The sequence below is a fragment of the Populus euphratica genome, unplaced genomic scaffold (genome assembly GCF_000495115.2).
Source record: "Populus euphratica unplaced genomic scaffold, PopEup_1.0 scaffold429.1, whole genome shotgun sequence".
Lineage (NCBI taxonomy): Eukaryota > Viridiplantae > Streptophyta > Magnoliopsida > Malpighiales > Salicaceae > Populus > Populus euphratica.
Genome location: NW_011500313.1, coordinates 11,673 through 28,271, shown reverse-complemented (window position 1 = coordinate 28,271; position 16,599 = coordinate 11,673). Strand labels below are relative to the sequence as shown.

The window sequence follows — 16,599 nt, the reverse complement described above, 5'->3', positions numbered from 1 at the left end:
AAAAAAAAAAAGGGAAAAGAAAAGGAACAGTCATGACATGTATTCCTTTTGACAACTCTTTTTAAGCCTCCCTTCCCTTTACTCATTTCATTGCTATCCTTGACCACATAAACTACAAATTCAAAGCTCCCATCACATATTTTAATGGCTTACAATCCTTCTTCAAGGTCTTGTTCTTATGATTCCTTTTGTTTCCTATTCATTACATTCGTTCTTCCATATTTCTTCCTCACAAAAGCTCAAGCTGCAAGCCATTGTAGAGCCTCATGTGGTACCATTCCAATAAACTACCCTTTTGGCATCAATGATGGCTGTGGCAGTCCATATTACAGGCACATGCTTTTGTGCTCCGATTCGGGCATTCTCCAGCTTCGAACGCCTTCCGGGAGATACCAAGTTCGTAGCATAAGCTACTCAGACCCTCACATGATAGTCACTGATCCATTCATGTGGAAGTGTCAAGATGGTCATCACTTTCGTGCAACTAGGGCATTTAGCCTTGATTCAAGCACACACTTAACACTCTCCTCTCAAAATGACTACCTCTTCTTCAATTGTAGTGAAGAGAAAGTGATTGTTGAGCCAAAACCTATCTTCTGCGAGAGGTTTCCTGATCGGTGCGACTCGACATGTGATAGTGCTAGTTACCTTTGCAGGCACTTGCCAGGATGTGGTGCTGCATTAGGAGGACGTTCTTGCTGCTCTTACTTCCCAAAAGCGACCGAATCTTTGAGGCTGATGCTGAAGTATTGTGCTAGTTACACTAGTATTTATTGGAGAATTAATGGTGCAAATGCTCCTGATGATCATGTACCTGAGTATGGTATTAGAGTTGATTTTGATATTCCAGTGACTACAGATTGCCTTCAATGTCAAGACATGAAGAAAGGAGGTGGAAGATGTGGATTTGACACACAATCACAGAAGTTCTTATGTCTGTGCAATCAGAGATCAAATGTCACGACATATTGCAATGGTATGTTAGTATCCAAGCCTTTTCATCCCACTATTTCAAAACCAAATGTCAGAAATCAAAAGTTATTGTGGTTCTGTTTTACAGATCACAGCAGCAGTAGCCATAGCAAGGCAGGAATAATTGCAGGTGAAGCACTGAAATTTCATTTATGGTTTCAAGTTTTTCTCGGCGTATTTCAGACATTATATTGAAAGACCAGGCTTACTTAATTTGATGCTTCTTATTGTGGTTTGCAGGGACTGTAACTGGAGTTTCAGCTGCTGGGGCCTTAGGAATTGGTGCTGGTCTATGGTATTGGAAGAAAGTGAGAGCCTCAGCGCCAGTAACATGTGGGGTTCAAAGCAATGAGAATAGGCTCTTTTAAGAACAAATCAACATAAGTGAATACCAATCACTTTCTCTTTTCTAATTTCCCTATTTTTTGAGTTGCCCTTCGCGCTTTAATAAGCAACTTAATGGACCTGTTTTCTTTGTTTTAAATTTTATCCTGCACTGTTTATTTATGATAGTTTTTGCTTTTGGGTTTCTAAATTAGCGCTACCAGAGTGCTGTACATTGTCTGTCAACTTTCCTCCTTTCCCTCCCTTTTTGTCAGAGTTAGATAATGCACTAGTGAGCTTTATTGGCCAAGCAAATTGACCACTGTTTTAAGTAACATGAACTTAGGTTGATCCTGCTGGAAGGAATTAGAAAAGAAAAAAAAATGAAAAAGTAATATGATACATAATTATTAAACCCGAACTAACTTTACTTGAAACCAAGTTTGATTTTGAATCAAATTAAAAATTGATCGGCAAATCTAGTTAACATGACCAAAACCTAGATAAGAACCTGACTAATTTCAAATATTATTTTTTTTTATAAAAATTAATAATGTTTTGATAAACTAAACAATCCAAAACTCAAGTCTTAAACTGGATATGTGCCGAGTCCGGTCTTATAATTTCATTACCAGCCAAAAACAAAGGTGAAGAAATAATAATTATTATAATGATCACAAATTTGCTTTATTGGTGGATTTCACTTGCTTTTCATTGACACATTGTATCTTACAAAAAGCTGTTCCGGCAAACATGGACCCTCTGATTAACACCCTAAACTATCCTTGGAACAATATCTCATTGGACTGGTTTAAAGTCCTTGTATATAACTGTCAGATCAGTATTTGATACAATTATATATCTCAAAGTGCTAAATTTCTGATACATGCTTCCCAAGAACACTTTACATGGGGGTAAAAAGAAGGCCAAAAAAGAAAAAGAAAAAAGGAAATAGAATTACAGAAGAACGGGCAACAGGTTTTGGCAAAATGTTTGAGGGTATCAACATGGTTGACCCCTAAAACAGTTTAGCGGACCTGCACCAGATGTTAAAGCAGGAACCAAGGACCCAGGAGCCACCGTGAAGGACTGAGTTTTAGAATAAACTGGCGCACAACTTCCATACCCAGATTGTACAAAATAAGCACCATTCATAAATACATCCTTAGATGATCTCCATTTCCAATTCTTCCAGCCATTCTTGGCCTCTCTCTTAGTAACCTGTAATGCAAGAAACATTATCCATATTAAATAAAGATAAGTTGTTCGTGTATAGGAATATCTAGTTCTCTGCATATGGGATATAATAATTAAGAACATTATCTTGTTATTATCCAAAAAAAAAAGAGAACATTATGTTGTTAATTATACCTGCTTTGAATTACCATTACGAGCATAAAAGTAGTTTCCTTCACTAAAGATGGTTGGATTAGCACTGCCACCAATCGCGTACATTTGCCACTCATCATATCTATTGTTAGCAACATGAGCATAGCCAAACCTTACCCTGCAATATGATATCCCCAAAATTTATCTCAGATTTTACTGATAGACTCCTATCAAATTAGACATCAAAAAGAAAAAAGAATGCCCCATAGGAGAAATATTCTCTCTTTTACCTTGGCATCCTCTCAATAAGTCCAGAACCAAAACGGTTGAAAGCTATAGTTACTTTCATAACTTTATCTGCTTTATATCTATCATTGTGTCCAAGCAACATCACCTGCCAGTGCAGTTCATTTGGTTAGCATCCAAGCCTCGCTTGAGAAATTATTAATTCTGTGGACATAATTAGAGACTAACGTTGGGATGATCTATATAACCAATGTGGTCATAAGCAAGATAATGAGGCATCAGGTTCGAGTCTCACACCTTTATCAATACTCTAATGAATTTGGAACACATTTATAAAATTAGTTGCAGTCTAAGTACCTTGTCATGCTGGGAGAAGTAATTGTTAGAGATTGTGATGGAGGTTGAACCACGAATTACATCAATTAGGCCATCGGTGCAACGAGCAAGATAGCAATGGTCAATCCAAACATTTGAAGATGCAAAGATGGCAATGGCATCTCCATCGGAGCCTCCACGCTTCCCAACGTGCGTAGGAGTGCTAATAACTCTACCAGATTTCCCTGGTTTGCAATCATGAATACTAATCCCATGAATAATAACATGGCTAACACCTTGAATTGTTATGCACGGCCCATATGCAATCTCTACTTTAGCTCCCCTCCCATCTATAGTCTTATAACTATTCATTATAAGCTCATTTTTAAGTCTGATTACCATATTCTTGGCAAAAACGATCCAAAGAGGTTTACTTTGGATAGCACCATACCGAAGCATGCCCGGTTTAGGGTTGACAGGATCATCATTCGGTGTAGTAACGACGTATATCGCTCCATATTTCCCTCCCATTGCGCCTCTGCCAAACCCTACGGCGCAATCGGCCAAGGCACGACGATTGTTGGCCCAATTTGATTTGGCACGCCAGCATGAGTCTATAGTGTTAAGACTTTTCTTAATATTGCTTGGAAGATAGTTTGATAAGGGTTTAGGCTTGTTATCTAGTGCATAAGCTGGTAAGGTTAAACATAAGTATGGTACAAGATATGCAAGCAATATTAGAGGGGCTGGTGAGGCCATGGCTAGCTGGTGTGATAATTCGAACAATGAATAAAAAGAAGGGGATTTTATAGAGCAAGAGAAGGTGGGTCACACGTCTATAGGCTAAAGACATTGAGTTGTTTGGTAAGAATTTAGTGCTAGACAAACGTGGTTGCACGAGCTCAATCTGGTTGACTTGTCTATCTCAAAGAAGAAGAAAGCCATGAATAAAAAGATGGTTGACATGATATGACAAGATGCAAAGAATCTTTGTCTGAACAAACAATTTAGAGGCATTCATGTGGAAAAATAATGAGAAAACTTCAACACAAGATGTAATTCACAAGGATGCAATGTAGATGGGAATGCTAGACGACATTGGGTTTAGTACTTCCACTCGTCTCATTATTTGGTGTATTTTTGGATGTCAAACTACAAATGTAAATTTGGTTCATCCACAACCTTTCATTTTTGGATTATATAACTCCTTCTCTGCTTCTAATTATGAACCTAACAGCTAAATATTCAGTTAAGTATCATTCTATTTTATCACCTTTTTCGTTCTTTCCGTTTTCTCTTTGTTTTTCTATATCTCGATCGTATTTTAAGAGTGTAACATAAAAAAAATGGAAACAAAATAACGTTTGTCAGCGGTGTACAAAAGAGAGTAATTGTATTTGTATCTTATTTAGTTAAGATGAACAAGATAAAATAAATTATAAAAATATTTATTTATTTATATATATATTATTATCAAACTTATATAATTAAAAAAAATAATTACATTTTAATTTTTATTTTAATTTTATCATGACCCGAATTCCGTATCCATGAGCGGCACATAGACAAGGTTCCACTCTAAAATTCTATATCTATGCGAACCCAAACTTACATACAAACTCATCATTTAAAGAACTCAATCAGATTTCAATGTAGCATTAATAAAAAAATTAACTTCATAATATAATTCAATTGTCTTAATACAAAAGTTAATACAAATTTATAGTTGTGGAGCACTAACTAAATATAAAGAAAAAGTATTAATTTCAACAAAAGAGCAGGTTTTGAAGATTCAACAAAAATGACCTGTTAACAAGTTATATAAGTCTGAAAAAATAAATAATATGAGGGTGAGTTCAACAACTCAGTAAGTAGATAATGTTCAATACATACACACAAGTTCAACAACTCAGTAAGTAGATAATGTTTAATACATACACACGAGGTAATACAACAATGAGAATATATATACAATTATGACTCTAGATTCTTATAGAAAGTTTTCTTAAATAGGTCATAATAAGAATATTATAAGATAAAACTCGTCATAAAATCAAAATACAATGAGCATGAGGCTCTGTAGTATGGGATGATTAGTCTACACAGGTTGGTAACTCCTCCGACCAATTAGAGTTTAGATACGATATGCACAAAGACTAACACTACCCTGTTAGCATAGGTATTCTGACTAGCATACCATAAGTTCATAATCATAATCAAACAAATATATTTATATCTCAAAGCTCAATTTATGACAATAATCAAATAAAGAGCTATCAATTTACAAGTCAATTCAAAATACATAGTGGTTTATATTAAGAATTCAGATTCAACAATTGATCATGTTTTATCGCAATAATGATAATAATCAACATATATATTATTAAGAAACATGATTCAATTGATGTTAATAAATCAAATATTTATAATATTTTTCATGCATATAAAAAATTATTCACTCATCTTACTCGAAAGTAAACAGAATCCAAAGTTGAAACTGAAGGAAATCCCACTAATGTCCCGCTAGTAGAATACCAGATTATCTGAATATAAAGAAGACATATTAAAAAATAACTCAAAAGAACATATAACCTATTTAATAAATTTATTTAAGAGTATATTTTGTCGCACATAAAAAAAATCCGCGCGGCGTCGGCTCCGATAATTTTTCATCGTTATTATTTGATTTGATCTTGTTGGATTCGTTAGGAGTCCCCACCTAGTATTTAATTGAAGGTTACTAGGAAACCCGGTTGTACTGGTCTTGTTAGAGATTCGCAGGTAAGGGACCGGTTGTGGTTATGGAAGGTATTAGCACCCCTAACGCACCCTACCTGAGGTAAGCTGCTTCATGGACTTTGTCATAACCCAATTTTGGGTTATTCCCCAATTTTGATCCATATTTTGATAAATTTTTAGAAAAAAATCCAAAAAATAGAGAAAAACAATGAAAATCCAAAAAATACATTTTTAAACATATTTGCATCATTTTTAGCATTTTCAACATCATCTCACAAGAATTTAATTTTTCAAAGATATTTGGAACGCGTTAAAATTTGAACGCGTTATTTTTAAAATCATTGATTTTTCTCATTGAGTTGATGTTGATATTGCTTGTTTTTGAAAAAATACAAAAAAATCAAAAAAATCAAAATTTACAAAAAAATAAAATTGAAGGACCAATTTTGAAATCCAAGCAACATTTTACCTATAAATAGCAACCTTTAATACAAAGAAAAGGGGGGGCAATTTTGACAAAAAAAAAGGAGAAAAGAAACCCTAAAACACAAAAAACCCTAATATTTTTCTCTAGAGCCGCCGCCCCCTCACCCCCTCAAACTTGTCAGCTTCGCCGGATGATTTCTCACTCTTCTACCGTTGGATCGACGTGAAATTTTAGTATGTTGTGCGTCCCCATGTTTAATACAACTTGACCGGAGAGATCCTTCATATTTGAAACCATGAGATAAATATTACCATTTGAATATTTCTGGGCAAACCCCTCTCGGAACAGTTAGAGCCGCCGGCCTATTTCTCCATTATTCACCGTTGGATCAACCTGAGTTTTGGATATGTGATACGTATGGGTGTACTGCACATTCTGAACGGTGGAGATGAGATGAAACCCATCCCAAAGGGTGTTATGCGTGTTCAACAGTTGCTCGCCAATCTCAGGTTAGTTTCGGTCTAACTCCGATCTAGAGAGATCTAACCGTTAACGCCGGCTGATATTTGGATATGTGCCTTTCCTAACCACAACCGGTCCCTTATCTGTTAATTTTTTTTAAAACTTCTTTAACACATCAAGTCCATGAAGCACCCTTACCTCAGGTAGGGTGTGTTACGGGTGCTAATACCTTTCCTAACCACAACCGGTCCCTTATCTGTTAATTTTTGACAAGACCAGTACAACCAGGTTTCCTAGTAAACTTCAATTAAATACTAGGTGGCGACTCCTAACAAATCCAACAACATCAAATCAAATAATAACGATGAAAAATCATCGGAGTCGACGCCGCGTGGATTTTTTTTGACGTGCGACAGAATTGGTGTTAAAGAAGTTTTAAAAATTTTATCTTTTAATCGGATTTTAGAAATTCAACTTCCATACAAGTTTGTACTTCTATACCGTGATCCAATCAAAATATTAAATTCTTCTTTATTCTCTGTAATTTTATCATAAATAAAAAGAAAACATTCATAAGACAAATACAAACACACACATGCATTTTTTTCTTTTTCTATTTTCTTTTCTTTTTTTTTTACATCCACATTACAAATTATAAAAATCCAAAACTAAATAAAAATTACATTAAATAATTTAAAATTTACAAAACAGTCCGTAAAACTCCAGAAATTGCATTGAAGTCCCTTATATATTTTTTTTTTTTTTTTTTACATCCACATTACAAATTATAAAAATCCAAAACTAAATAAAAATTACATTAAATAATTTAAAATTTACAAAACAGTCTGTAAAACTCCAGAAATTGCATTGAAGTCCCTTATAGGGCAGTGTGAACAGTGCTCGTAAATAGTGCCGAAATGTAAACAGTGGCGACGTGTTTTCTCCATGCGCCGCCGCTGCCGGAGGTGGCAGAACCAGTAGATCGGGGCTGTCTTCCTCTTCTTTGTCTTCCTGCGCTGGCGGTGGGTGTTGTAATTTGGGTTTTTAAATTGGAAGCTATGACAGATTCTGTGCAAATCTTCCAACAACCATTACTCATCAACCATTGAAACAATAACCAATCCCAACGGTATAATGGTAAAAAGATATCTTATACAGAATATATCCAAATATCAGCCTGCGTTAACGGTTGGATCTCCCTGGATCGGAGTTAGACCAAAACTGACCTGAGATTGACAAGCCATTGTTGAACATGCATAACACTTTTTTGGATGGGTTTCTTCTCATCGCCACCGTTCAGAATGTGTAATACAACCATACTCATCACATATCCAAAAATCAGATTGATCCAACGGTGAATAATGAGAAATAGGCTGGCGGCTCTAACTGTTCCGAGAGTGGTTTGTCCAGAAATATTCAAATGGTAATATTTCTCTAGTGGTTTCAAATATGAATGATCTCTTCGGTCAGGATTTAGGAAATATAGGGACGCACAACATACCCAAATTTCGCATTGATCCAATGGTAGAAAAGTGAGAAATCGTCCGGCAACGCTGACAGCTCTAAGGGGTGAGGGAGGCGACGACTCCTCTAGTGAGGGAGAAGAAAAATGCTAGGGTTTTTTTTGGTTTAGGGTTTCTCTTCTTCTTTTTTGTCAAAATTGCCCTTTAGGGTTTCTCTTCTTCTTTTTTGTCAAACTTGCCTGACAGCTCTAAAGGGTGAAGGAGGTGGCGACTCCTCTAGTGAGGGAGAAGAAAAATGCTAGGGTTTTTTTTGGTTTAGGGTTTCTCTTCTTCTTTTTTGTCAAAATTGCCCTCCCTTTTGCTTTGTGTTAAAGGTTGCTATTTATAGGCAAAATGTTGCTTGAATTTGAAAATTGGTCCCTCAATTTTATTTTTTTGTAAATTTTGATTTTTTTGATTTTTTTTTGAAAAAAAGCAATATCAACATCGACTCAATGAGGAAAATCAATGATTTTAATAATAACATGTTAAAAGTTGAACGCGTTCCAAATATCTTTGAAAATTTAAATTCTTTTGAGATGATGTTGAAAATGCTAAAAATAATGCAAATATATTTAAAAATATATTTTTTTGGATTTTTATTGTTTTTCTCTATTTTTTGGATTTTTTTCTAAAAATTTATCAAAATATGGATCAAAATTAGGGAATAACCCAGAATTAGGTTATGACATATTTCATAACCATATATATTATTAGACTAAACTAGTTATTTTTCTAAAATCCCAAAATTAAACAGTTTTCTTGAAATTTAACTTATAATAATAAAAATAAAATTAGTAATAATTCACTAAATAAAAAAGCTAATATTACAACTAGGGACCAATATGGAATTTATCATATTTTTAAGGGTCAAATTGTAACTTTGTCTAATTTGAGGACCAAACTAAAATATATAAATTCATGACTAAAGTGGAATTATATCCATAATTCATCCTCATTCCTATCCAGAATCTCTAATTATGCTTAAGGGATCATTCTATAATTTTTCCAAAATTATAGGGTCAAATTGTAATTTTTGTCAAGTGGGATGACCAATTGAAATTGTTAAAAATTCATAACTATATGGAATTCTTCCCATAATTCATCTTTTATTCTGTCCAAAATCTCAAAATATGCTCCAGGGACCAATCTTTTTTTAAAAAGTTTAGGGACTAAACTGTAGTTGTCATAAATTGAGGGACCAAACTAAAATTTTATCATCTTCAACCTCAAACCCATAATTTCAAAATTTCTAACTCAAGATTCATCATTTACACAAATTATAATTCAAAATCATCATCTTTACCTACAATCTTCTATAATCAACTAAATATCTCATTACTAATAATAATCAACTCATAACATTCAAATTAATTCATTAATCAAACCCAAAACACAATCTTTAAAACCTTAACATTCAACAAAACATAAATTTAAAGGTAAAAGAACACATATTTATACATTTATCAATCTAAATCTTACCTTTAAACTTGTTTTCTCCAAATCTCTTATTTTTCCTTGTTTTCTCTTATTCTTTTTCCCCTTTTTTTTCCCGTCAGTTTTTCATTTTTATTTTTAGTTCTCTCTTTATTTTTTTTTCTATTTATACTTATTATGTTTATTCAATTATCACACCACCCTTCATTCATTTATACCTACTCTTTACAGCTCCAAGAGTTTTATTGTCTTTTCTTATCTCTTTTAATTCAAAACATCACAAGTTTATATTAAGTGCTAAAATTAATAATAATATTATAACAACTCTAGTTATAAAATCTTAATTGGCTTTACAGTCAACTCGAGGTCTAGATTGGTCCAAATCTAATAAAAAAAATTGAGCTGCTCCAGGTTGATATCCCTCTCTACCTATGACCTGAACCTTGTCATGGTTCGACTTCCGAATCAGATTTTAAAATTATGATAAAAATAACTTTAGTCCTAGATTAACCCTCGAAATTGATTTTAAAATTATGATGATAATTATTTTTATTCTTATTTTAACTTGGGTTAACCTAATTAACCTTTTAGCTTGTGACCTGAGCCTTATCTGGGATTAAACCTTGAGTCGGGTTTTAAAAATATTATAATAATTATCTTTATTTTTACATTGATCCAAGTCAACGATCAATCCGACCTGTGACCTGGGTCAACCTCAGAATTAGTCTTTAAAACTAAGATAATAACTACTTTTATTCTTATATTGACGCAAGTCAACGATCGACTCGACCCGAGACCCTAAATGATCTTCAAGTTAAGTTTTAAAATTATGATAATAACCACTTTTATCCTTACATAGACTCGAGTTAATGGTTAACCCCTATAACTCAGGTCTTACCCTAGCTCGACCCTTAAGTATAGTTTTAAAATTATGATATTAACTACTTTTATTATTATGTTGACTTGAGTTAACCCAAGTTAACCCTCTCAACTCGTGATCTAGGCTTTGTCCTACATTAATCTCGAGTTGAGTTTTAAAATTATAAAAATAATTATTTTTATTTTTACATTGACCCGAGTCAATAGTCAACCCAACCTATGACCTAGACCTTACCCTAGTTCAACGCTTAAGTCAAGTTTTAAAACTATAATTATAACTATTTTTATTCTTACATTAACTCATGTTAACCTGGGTTGACCCTCTCAACCCGTGACTCAGGCCTTATTTTAGATCACCTACGAGTTAAGTTTTAAAAATATAATAATAACAATTTCATAATTGAGAGTTTTTTATATGGATATTTTACAAATAAACAATAATAGATATCTTCTTTGAAGACATATCCTTTGTATACCTTTTGTTTTAAAAATATAAAAATTCACTTTAAAATTATTTTAAAAACATATTTATTTTTATATTTTTATCACTATTTCGTTAACTAAACATATTTTTATCTTCCTAGTCTTTGTCTTTTCTTTACTAAGATAATGACTAAACACTATTTAAGTGCGTATGGTTTTTGTTTTTGTAAATGCATAATGCATATAGAACTTATATACATCTAGAATTTAAAAGATCAACTACTATTTCTTTATTGGTGTTGATTTTGGTCCTTGCTCTTTTGTATTTTTTTAACATTAAACTAACATTCTATTTTGTGAAATTAATCTTTAAATTATAAAATCAAAATATTATAAACACATTGGACATACAAGAGAATACAAACCTAAGTAGATTTCAACACATAATAAAACCATGCCAATAAAACTTACGGAGATAAAATTGAAATGAATTAAGTTTAATTTAGTGACCGAAGTGGTAAAAATAAAAACCTTAGAGACCTAGAATATAAAATATCGGCTACAAAAAATGACTTGAAAAATAAAAATTTTACTTACAATTTAATCTGAAACTTAAATTTAAAAGCTCAAGAAGCATGTATTTTAAACCATTAGGCATTTCGTCACGTTAAAGTAAGGCTTTGCTAATAATTTTTTAATTTTTTTCTCTTTAAATTCCATCTTATTGCTGGTCCTTTGTAACTTGTTACAAAATACTTGATCCATAATTTATTGTGGTAACAAGGTGTTAAGTAAAATTCTCATTAAAGAGAAAAGAAAAGAAAAGAAAAGAAAAAATGCTAGGGAAATATATATGAATGTAAACAGCAAGGAGGATATCCTGGCTAAGAAAATGCCATGCCAACAAGCTTGTCCAACAACACAGGTTGAATTGGGCCTGCATCAGATGTTAAAGAAGGAACCATAGTTCTTGGGAAAACTACAATGGACTGAGCTTTGGAACAGAGTGGAGTACAACTTCCATATCCACATGGAACAAAGCAAGCACCAATGATGCCATATCCACATGGAACAAAGCAAGCACCATTCATAGGATGATGACCTCCATTTCTGATTCTTCCAACCACCATCAGCCTCTCTTTTTGTAACATATATATATATATATATATAAAATTTATGAGCAACTAAATATTTACTGTTGCTTATAAACGATACATAATTTTTATATGGATTAATTTAGTTTTTTACAAGTATTTTTTAATTAAAAATATATTAAAATATTTTTTTTTATTTTTTTTATTTTTAACCGCATCAAAACCATTTTAAAAATATCAATTTGATGTATTTTCAAGTTAAAAACACTTTGAAAAACAAATTGTAAAATAAAAAAAACATAATAGTCAAAATAATAGATTTTAATGTTTGTAAAATTATGTCTGGTTAATGTTAATTTTACAATACAAAAAAAAAAACAAAAAAAAAATATATGATTGGAGGGATGAAGATAAATATATAATAATAAATTTGTTTCTAAGATAGTTTTAAAATAAATATTTATTATTTTTTATATAAGAATATTTTTTTTATTTATCTTAATTGTCTCTGTCTCTTTTATTATAAAACAGCAACAACATTACTTAATTGATTGATGCGATAAATCAAGATGGCGTGACAAATCAAGCTTGGTTTCAAATAATAATTTTCTTAATATATAAGAATACATAAGAATACACACCTCCTTGGCGTAGGAAATATCAGGAGCTATACATAGTTCCCTTCACTAAATATGGTTGATCCAGCACTACCGTGAATGGCATACATTTGCCATTCATCATATCTATTGTTGGCAACATGAGCATAGCCAAACCTTACTCTGCATTAATATTCAAAAATGTTTTTATTACCTACGTGGTTGTCTCATCATCACAGCCACGTCAGCATCCTGGGTTTTGATCTGGTGTGGCGTAACGATTATTCCTCCTGCCACGTGACTTTATTTGCAGCATCCACTGATTCCAAAGTTTGATTGTTTAAATCTGAGTCATCTGAAATTTGATTTGGGTGATCTTAGTGTCGTTTTCAATATTTATGGCCATTCCGGATATATCTGTAAGGTCAGATTTTACAGATTCAAAGCCGAGACAGATTAAAAATGGCTTATGAAATAAAGGCTGCGGGAATTGAAAAATTTGATGGAACTGATTTTGGATATTAGAAAATGCAAATTGAAGACTATCTATATGGGAAGAAACTTCATCTTTCTCTGTTAGGGAGCAAACCAGAAAACATGTTAGAAGAAGATTGACAAATTCTTGATAGACAAGTTGATTAGTACTTAAAAGTGCATTTTTATCATGGTTTTATATCATCATTTTGCACTTGAAGTATCAATAACTCCTTAACTAAAATATGTTTTATAATAATGTATCTAATAATATAAGATACCTATAATTTGTGGTAAATGTATATTTTTAATGCAGGCCTATCACATAAATGAAAGGATTGATTGATGACTTTAAGAACTTAAATTGCAAGGATAAAGAGATGGCCAAACTTAGAAAAGAGATGTTGGTGCAATCCAAACCGGAACACTGTTCGGTAATTGAGTCATATATAGAGCTATATATCTCAGATTTAGGTCCAATTTATATGGATGGAAAGGTAAGACATAGGCCTACAACTTTCATATGGAGCCCAAGATCTAAAAAGGCCATTATCAAGTCCAAATTGTAGCAACAACAAAGAAGCCCGAATCTGTCTTCCAGCCCGAGCACTGTTCGGTATTTTGGCAATATCTGGAGTTCTAGAAGTCCAAATGAGCTGAATTGTTTACACAAGAAATATGAGACAATTGCCTACAACTTTCATGTTTGCAACTGGCTCCAATTTTAACGTTATAAATGACGTTTTGGGCAGACAAGAGAAGATAAGGATTGTCACCAAGTCAAAAGTTGGCCACCCACTTATCAATTAGTCATCAAATCAATAGTTCCCAATTTTGGCCTATAAAAGGAGGCATTTGCCATGCATTTAGGCATCTTGGTTTCCAGATCAAGATCATGCTCTTCCTTTCTCTCTTTGTATTTTTTGTAATGTTTATGCTTTGCTTTCATTAATATTAAGTTTATGCCTTTCATTTCCTTTCCTTTACTTAGTTAACTTTTATGTTCTTATTTTGTTTATCTATTTTGCTTTCTTTCATTATGTCTAGCTAAGTTAGTTATGTCAAGGTGAAAAGGTTACACTAATGGTGTAAGAATAAGTATAATGTAAACTTAATATGAACTTTAATGTTTGATACTAACATGTTTTATATTTGTTATCTTGTTCACTCTTTAATACTTTGCTTGTTAAATGACTAATCTTGATTTATGTTGTATAACACTTGGTACAACAAATGCTTGGCACTTTCATACCCCATAATGTATGGTATAACCGACACCTGAGCTATGAAAGGAACTTGATTTGTTGTTAACATAAGTTATAATCATGAATGCTTGACGAGATTTACAAGTATTAGCATTAATTGAATAAGATGACTAATGTAATCATGTTAACAATATATAATCTGATTGGAACCTCCTTTGTGTGTGGTTTCCAATTCAATAATAAGAGTTTATACTATACTTGTTTGATATACCATTAATGGAACCTCTAACCTTGACATTTGTTATTATTATTGTTTAATCCTTACATTAATTTTTCATCTCCAAGTTCTCATCATCTTTTTCTTCTTCTCTTTCTTTATTATTATTATTATTATTACTACTACTATTATTATTACTATTATTATTATTATTATTATTAGTATTATTATTATTGTTATTATTATTATTATTATTATTGTTATTGTTATTGTTATCGTTGTTATTTATAATTTGTACAAATAACCTCCCTGTGGTTCGACCCCCGTCTTGTCGGGTTATTTATTACTTCAACACTCCTGCACTTGGGAGAAGACATCAATCTTTTAGTCATGTCAAGTTTTTGGCGCCGTTGCCGGGGAGGTAAATTCTTGTATAAATTATAGTATTTATTTTATTTTCTCTTTTCACTTTTCTTGTATATAACTTTGTTTCTTTTCTTTAGTTTCGTTTTATTTTGTTTTCTTCCTCCTTCTTTTGCTTTCTCCTTCTTTTGCTTTCTTCTTCTTTATTTTATTTTATTCCTACACGTGCATGAGAGTGTGGTCACGTACATCAAGTGGTAGACTTTGTAGGGTATCCTCATCATTTTCAGAAAATATGGCCGAAGAAGATAATCAATCTCTTCATAATGAAAATAATGAGAATAACCGTGCTAGAACACTTAGAGACCACATGAATCCCACAAGAACAAGTGCACCATCATGTATAGTTTTTCCTCTCGATGCATCTCATTTTAATTTTAAACCAGGTATTATTCAACTTTTACCTTCTTTTCATGGTTTAGAATTGGAAAATCCATACTTGCATTTAAGGGAATTTGAGGAGGTCTGCAACACATAATAATTTAAATTGTAGCATGAACACCATCAGATTAAAGCTTTTTCCTTTTTCGTTAAAAGATAAAGCTAAAACATGGCTACAAAATTTAAGACCAGGATCCATTCGTGCTTGGGATGAAATGCAACAACAATTTTTAAAGAAGTTTTTCCCATCTCATAGAACAATCTCTTTCAAGAGACAAATCACCACTTTCACTCAAAAACCAGGAGAAACATTTTACCAATGTTGGGATAGGTATCGAGACTTGCTTAGTACTTGCCCTCATCATGGTTTTGAAACATGGAGATTGGTTTCACATTTCTATGAAGGGTTAACACCTAAAGATAGGCAAATGGTTGAATTGATGTGCAATGAAACTTTTAAAGATAAAGACCCTGATGAAGCAATGGAGTACTTAGACTTGTTAGCTGAAAATGCTCAAAATTGGGACACTGCGGGTACTTATGAGGCACCGAGTAAAACTCAACCTCACACATCTAGTGGAGGCATGTACAACCTTAGGGAAGATCATGACCTTCAAGCCAAGTTTGCATCTTTAGCTAAAAAAGTTGAGGCACTAGAATTGAAAAAGAGTGGTCAATTAAAATCTGTTAAAAACATTGTGTGTCAAATCTGTGAAACAAATGAACACTCAACAAACGATTGTCCAACCTTGCCTTCTTTTAAGAAATGTCTCCATGAACAAGCCCATGCTTTAAACAGTTTCCAAAAGCTCAACCACAACCCATACTCCCAAACATACAATCCTGGTTGGAGAAAACACCAAAATTTTAGTTGGAAGAGTGACAATGCACAAACTTCACAACCACAGTTTCAAGCACACCATAATTTCCAAAATTATCATGGATATGCACCTCCTTATGCTCCACCTCCTACAAGAAATTTTGAGGAAACTTTGTATGCATTCATTGAAAAGCAAGAGATAATCAACAATCAACTTGCTCAAAGCATAACAGATTTTAAAGATACTCTTGCAAAATTCACATCTGCTCTCAATTTTCAAGAGCAAGGTAAGTTTCCATCTGAACCATAGCAAAATCTCAAGGAGCAATACAAT

At 32.7% G+C, this 16,599-nt stretch overlaps 2 protein-coding genes across 2 annotated transcripts; one reads left to right on the top strand and one right to left on the bottom strand.

Annotated features, from left to right (window-relative positions):
- Positions 1-28: 28 nt before the first annotated feature.
- LOC105113516 (uncharacterized) lies at positions 29-1,507 on the top strand. Its single transcript, XM_011009716.1, has 3 exons — positions 29-976; positions 1,061-1,102; positions 1,213-1,507. Exons 1-3 carry the CDS (start codon positions 145-147, stop codon positions 1,338-1,340), a joined length of 1,002 nt encoding a protein of 333 aa, XP_011008018.1. The 5' UTR covers positions 29-144; the 3' UTR covers positions 1,341-1,507.
- Positions 1,508-1,958: 451 nt separating this feature from the next.
- Positions 1,959-3,945, bottom strand: LOC105113515 (putative pectate lyase 2). The gene is made up of 4 exons (XM_011009715.1): positions 3,229-3,945; positions 2,916-3,019; positions 2,668-2,803; positions 1,959-2,517 (listed from the first exon to the last, which is right to left on the bottom strand). The coding sequence occupies exons 1-4, from the start codon at positions 3,943-3,945 to the stop codon at positions 2,299-2,301; spliced, it is 1,176 nt and encodes a 391-aa protein (XP_011008017.1). The 3' UTR covers positions 1,959-2,298.
- Positions 3,946-16,599: the final 12,654 nt, after the last annotated feature.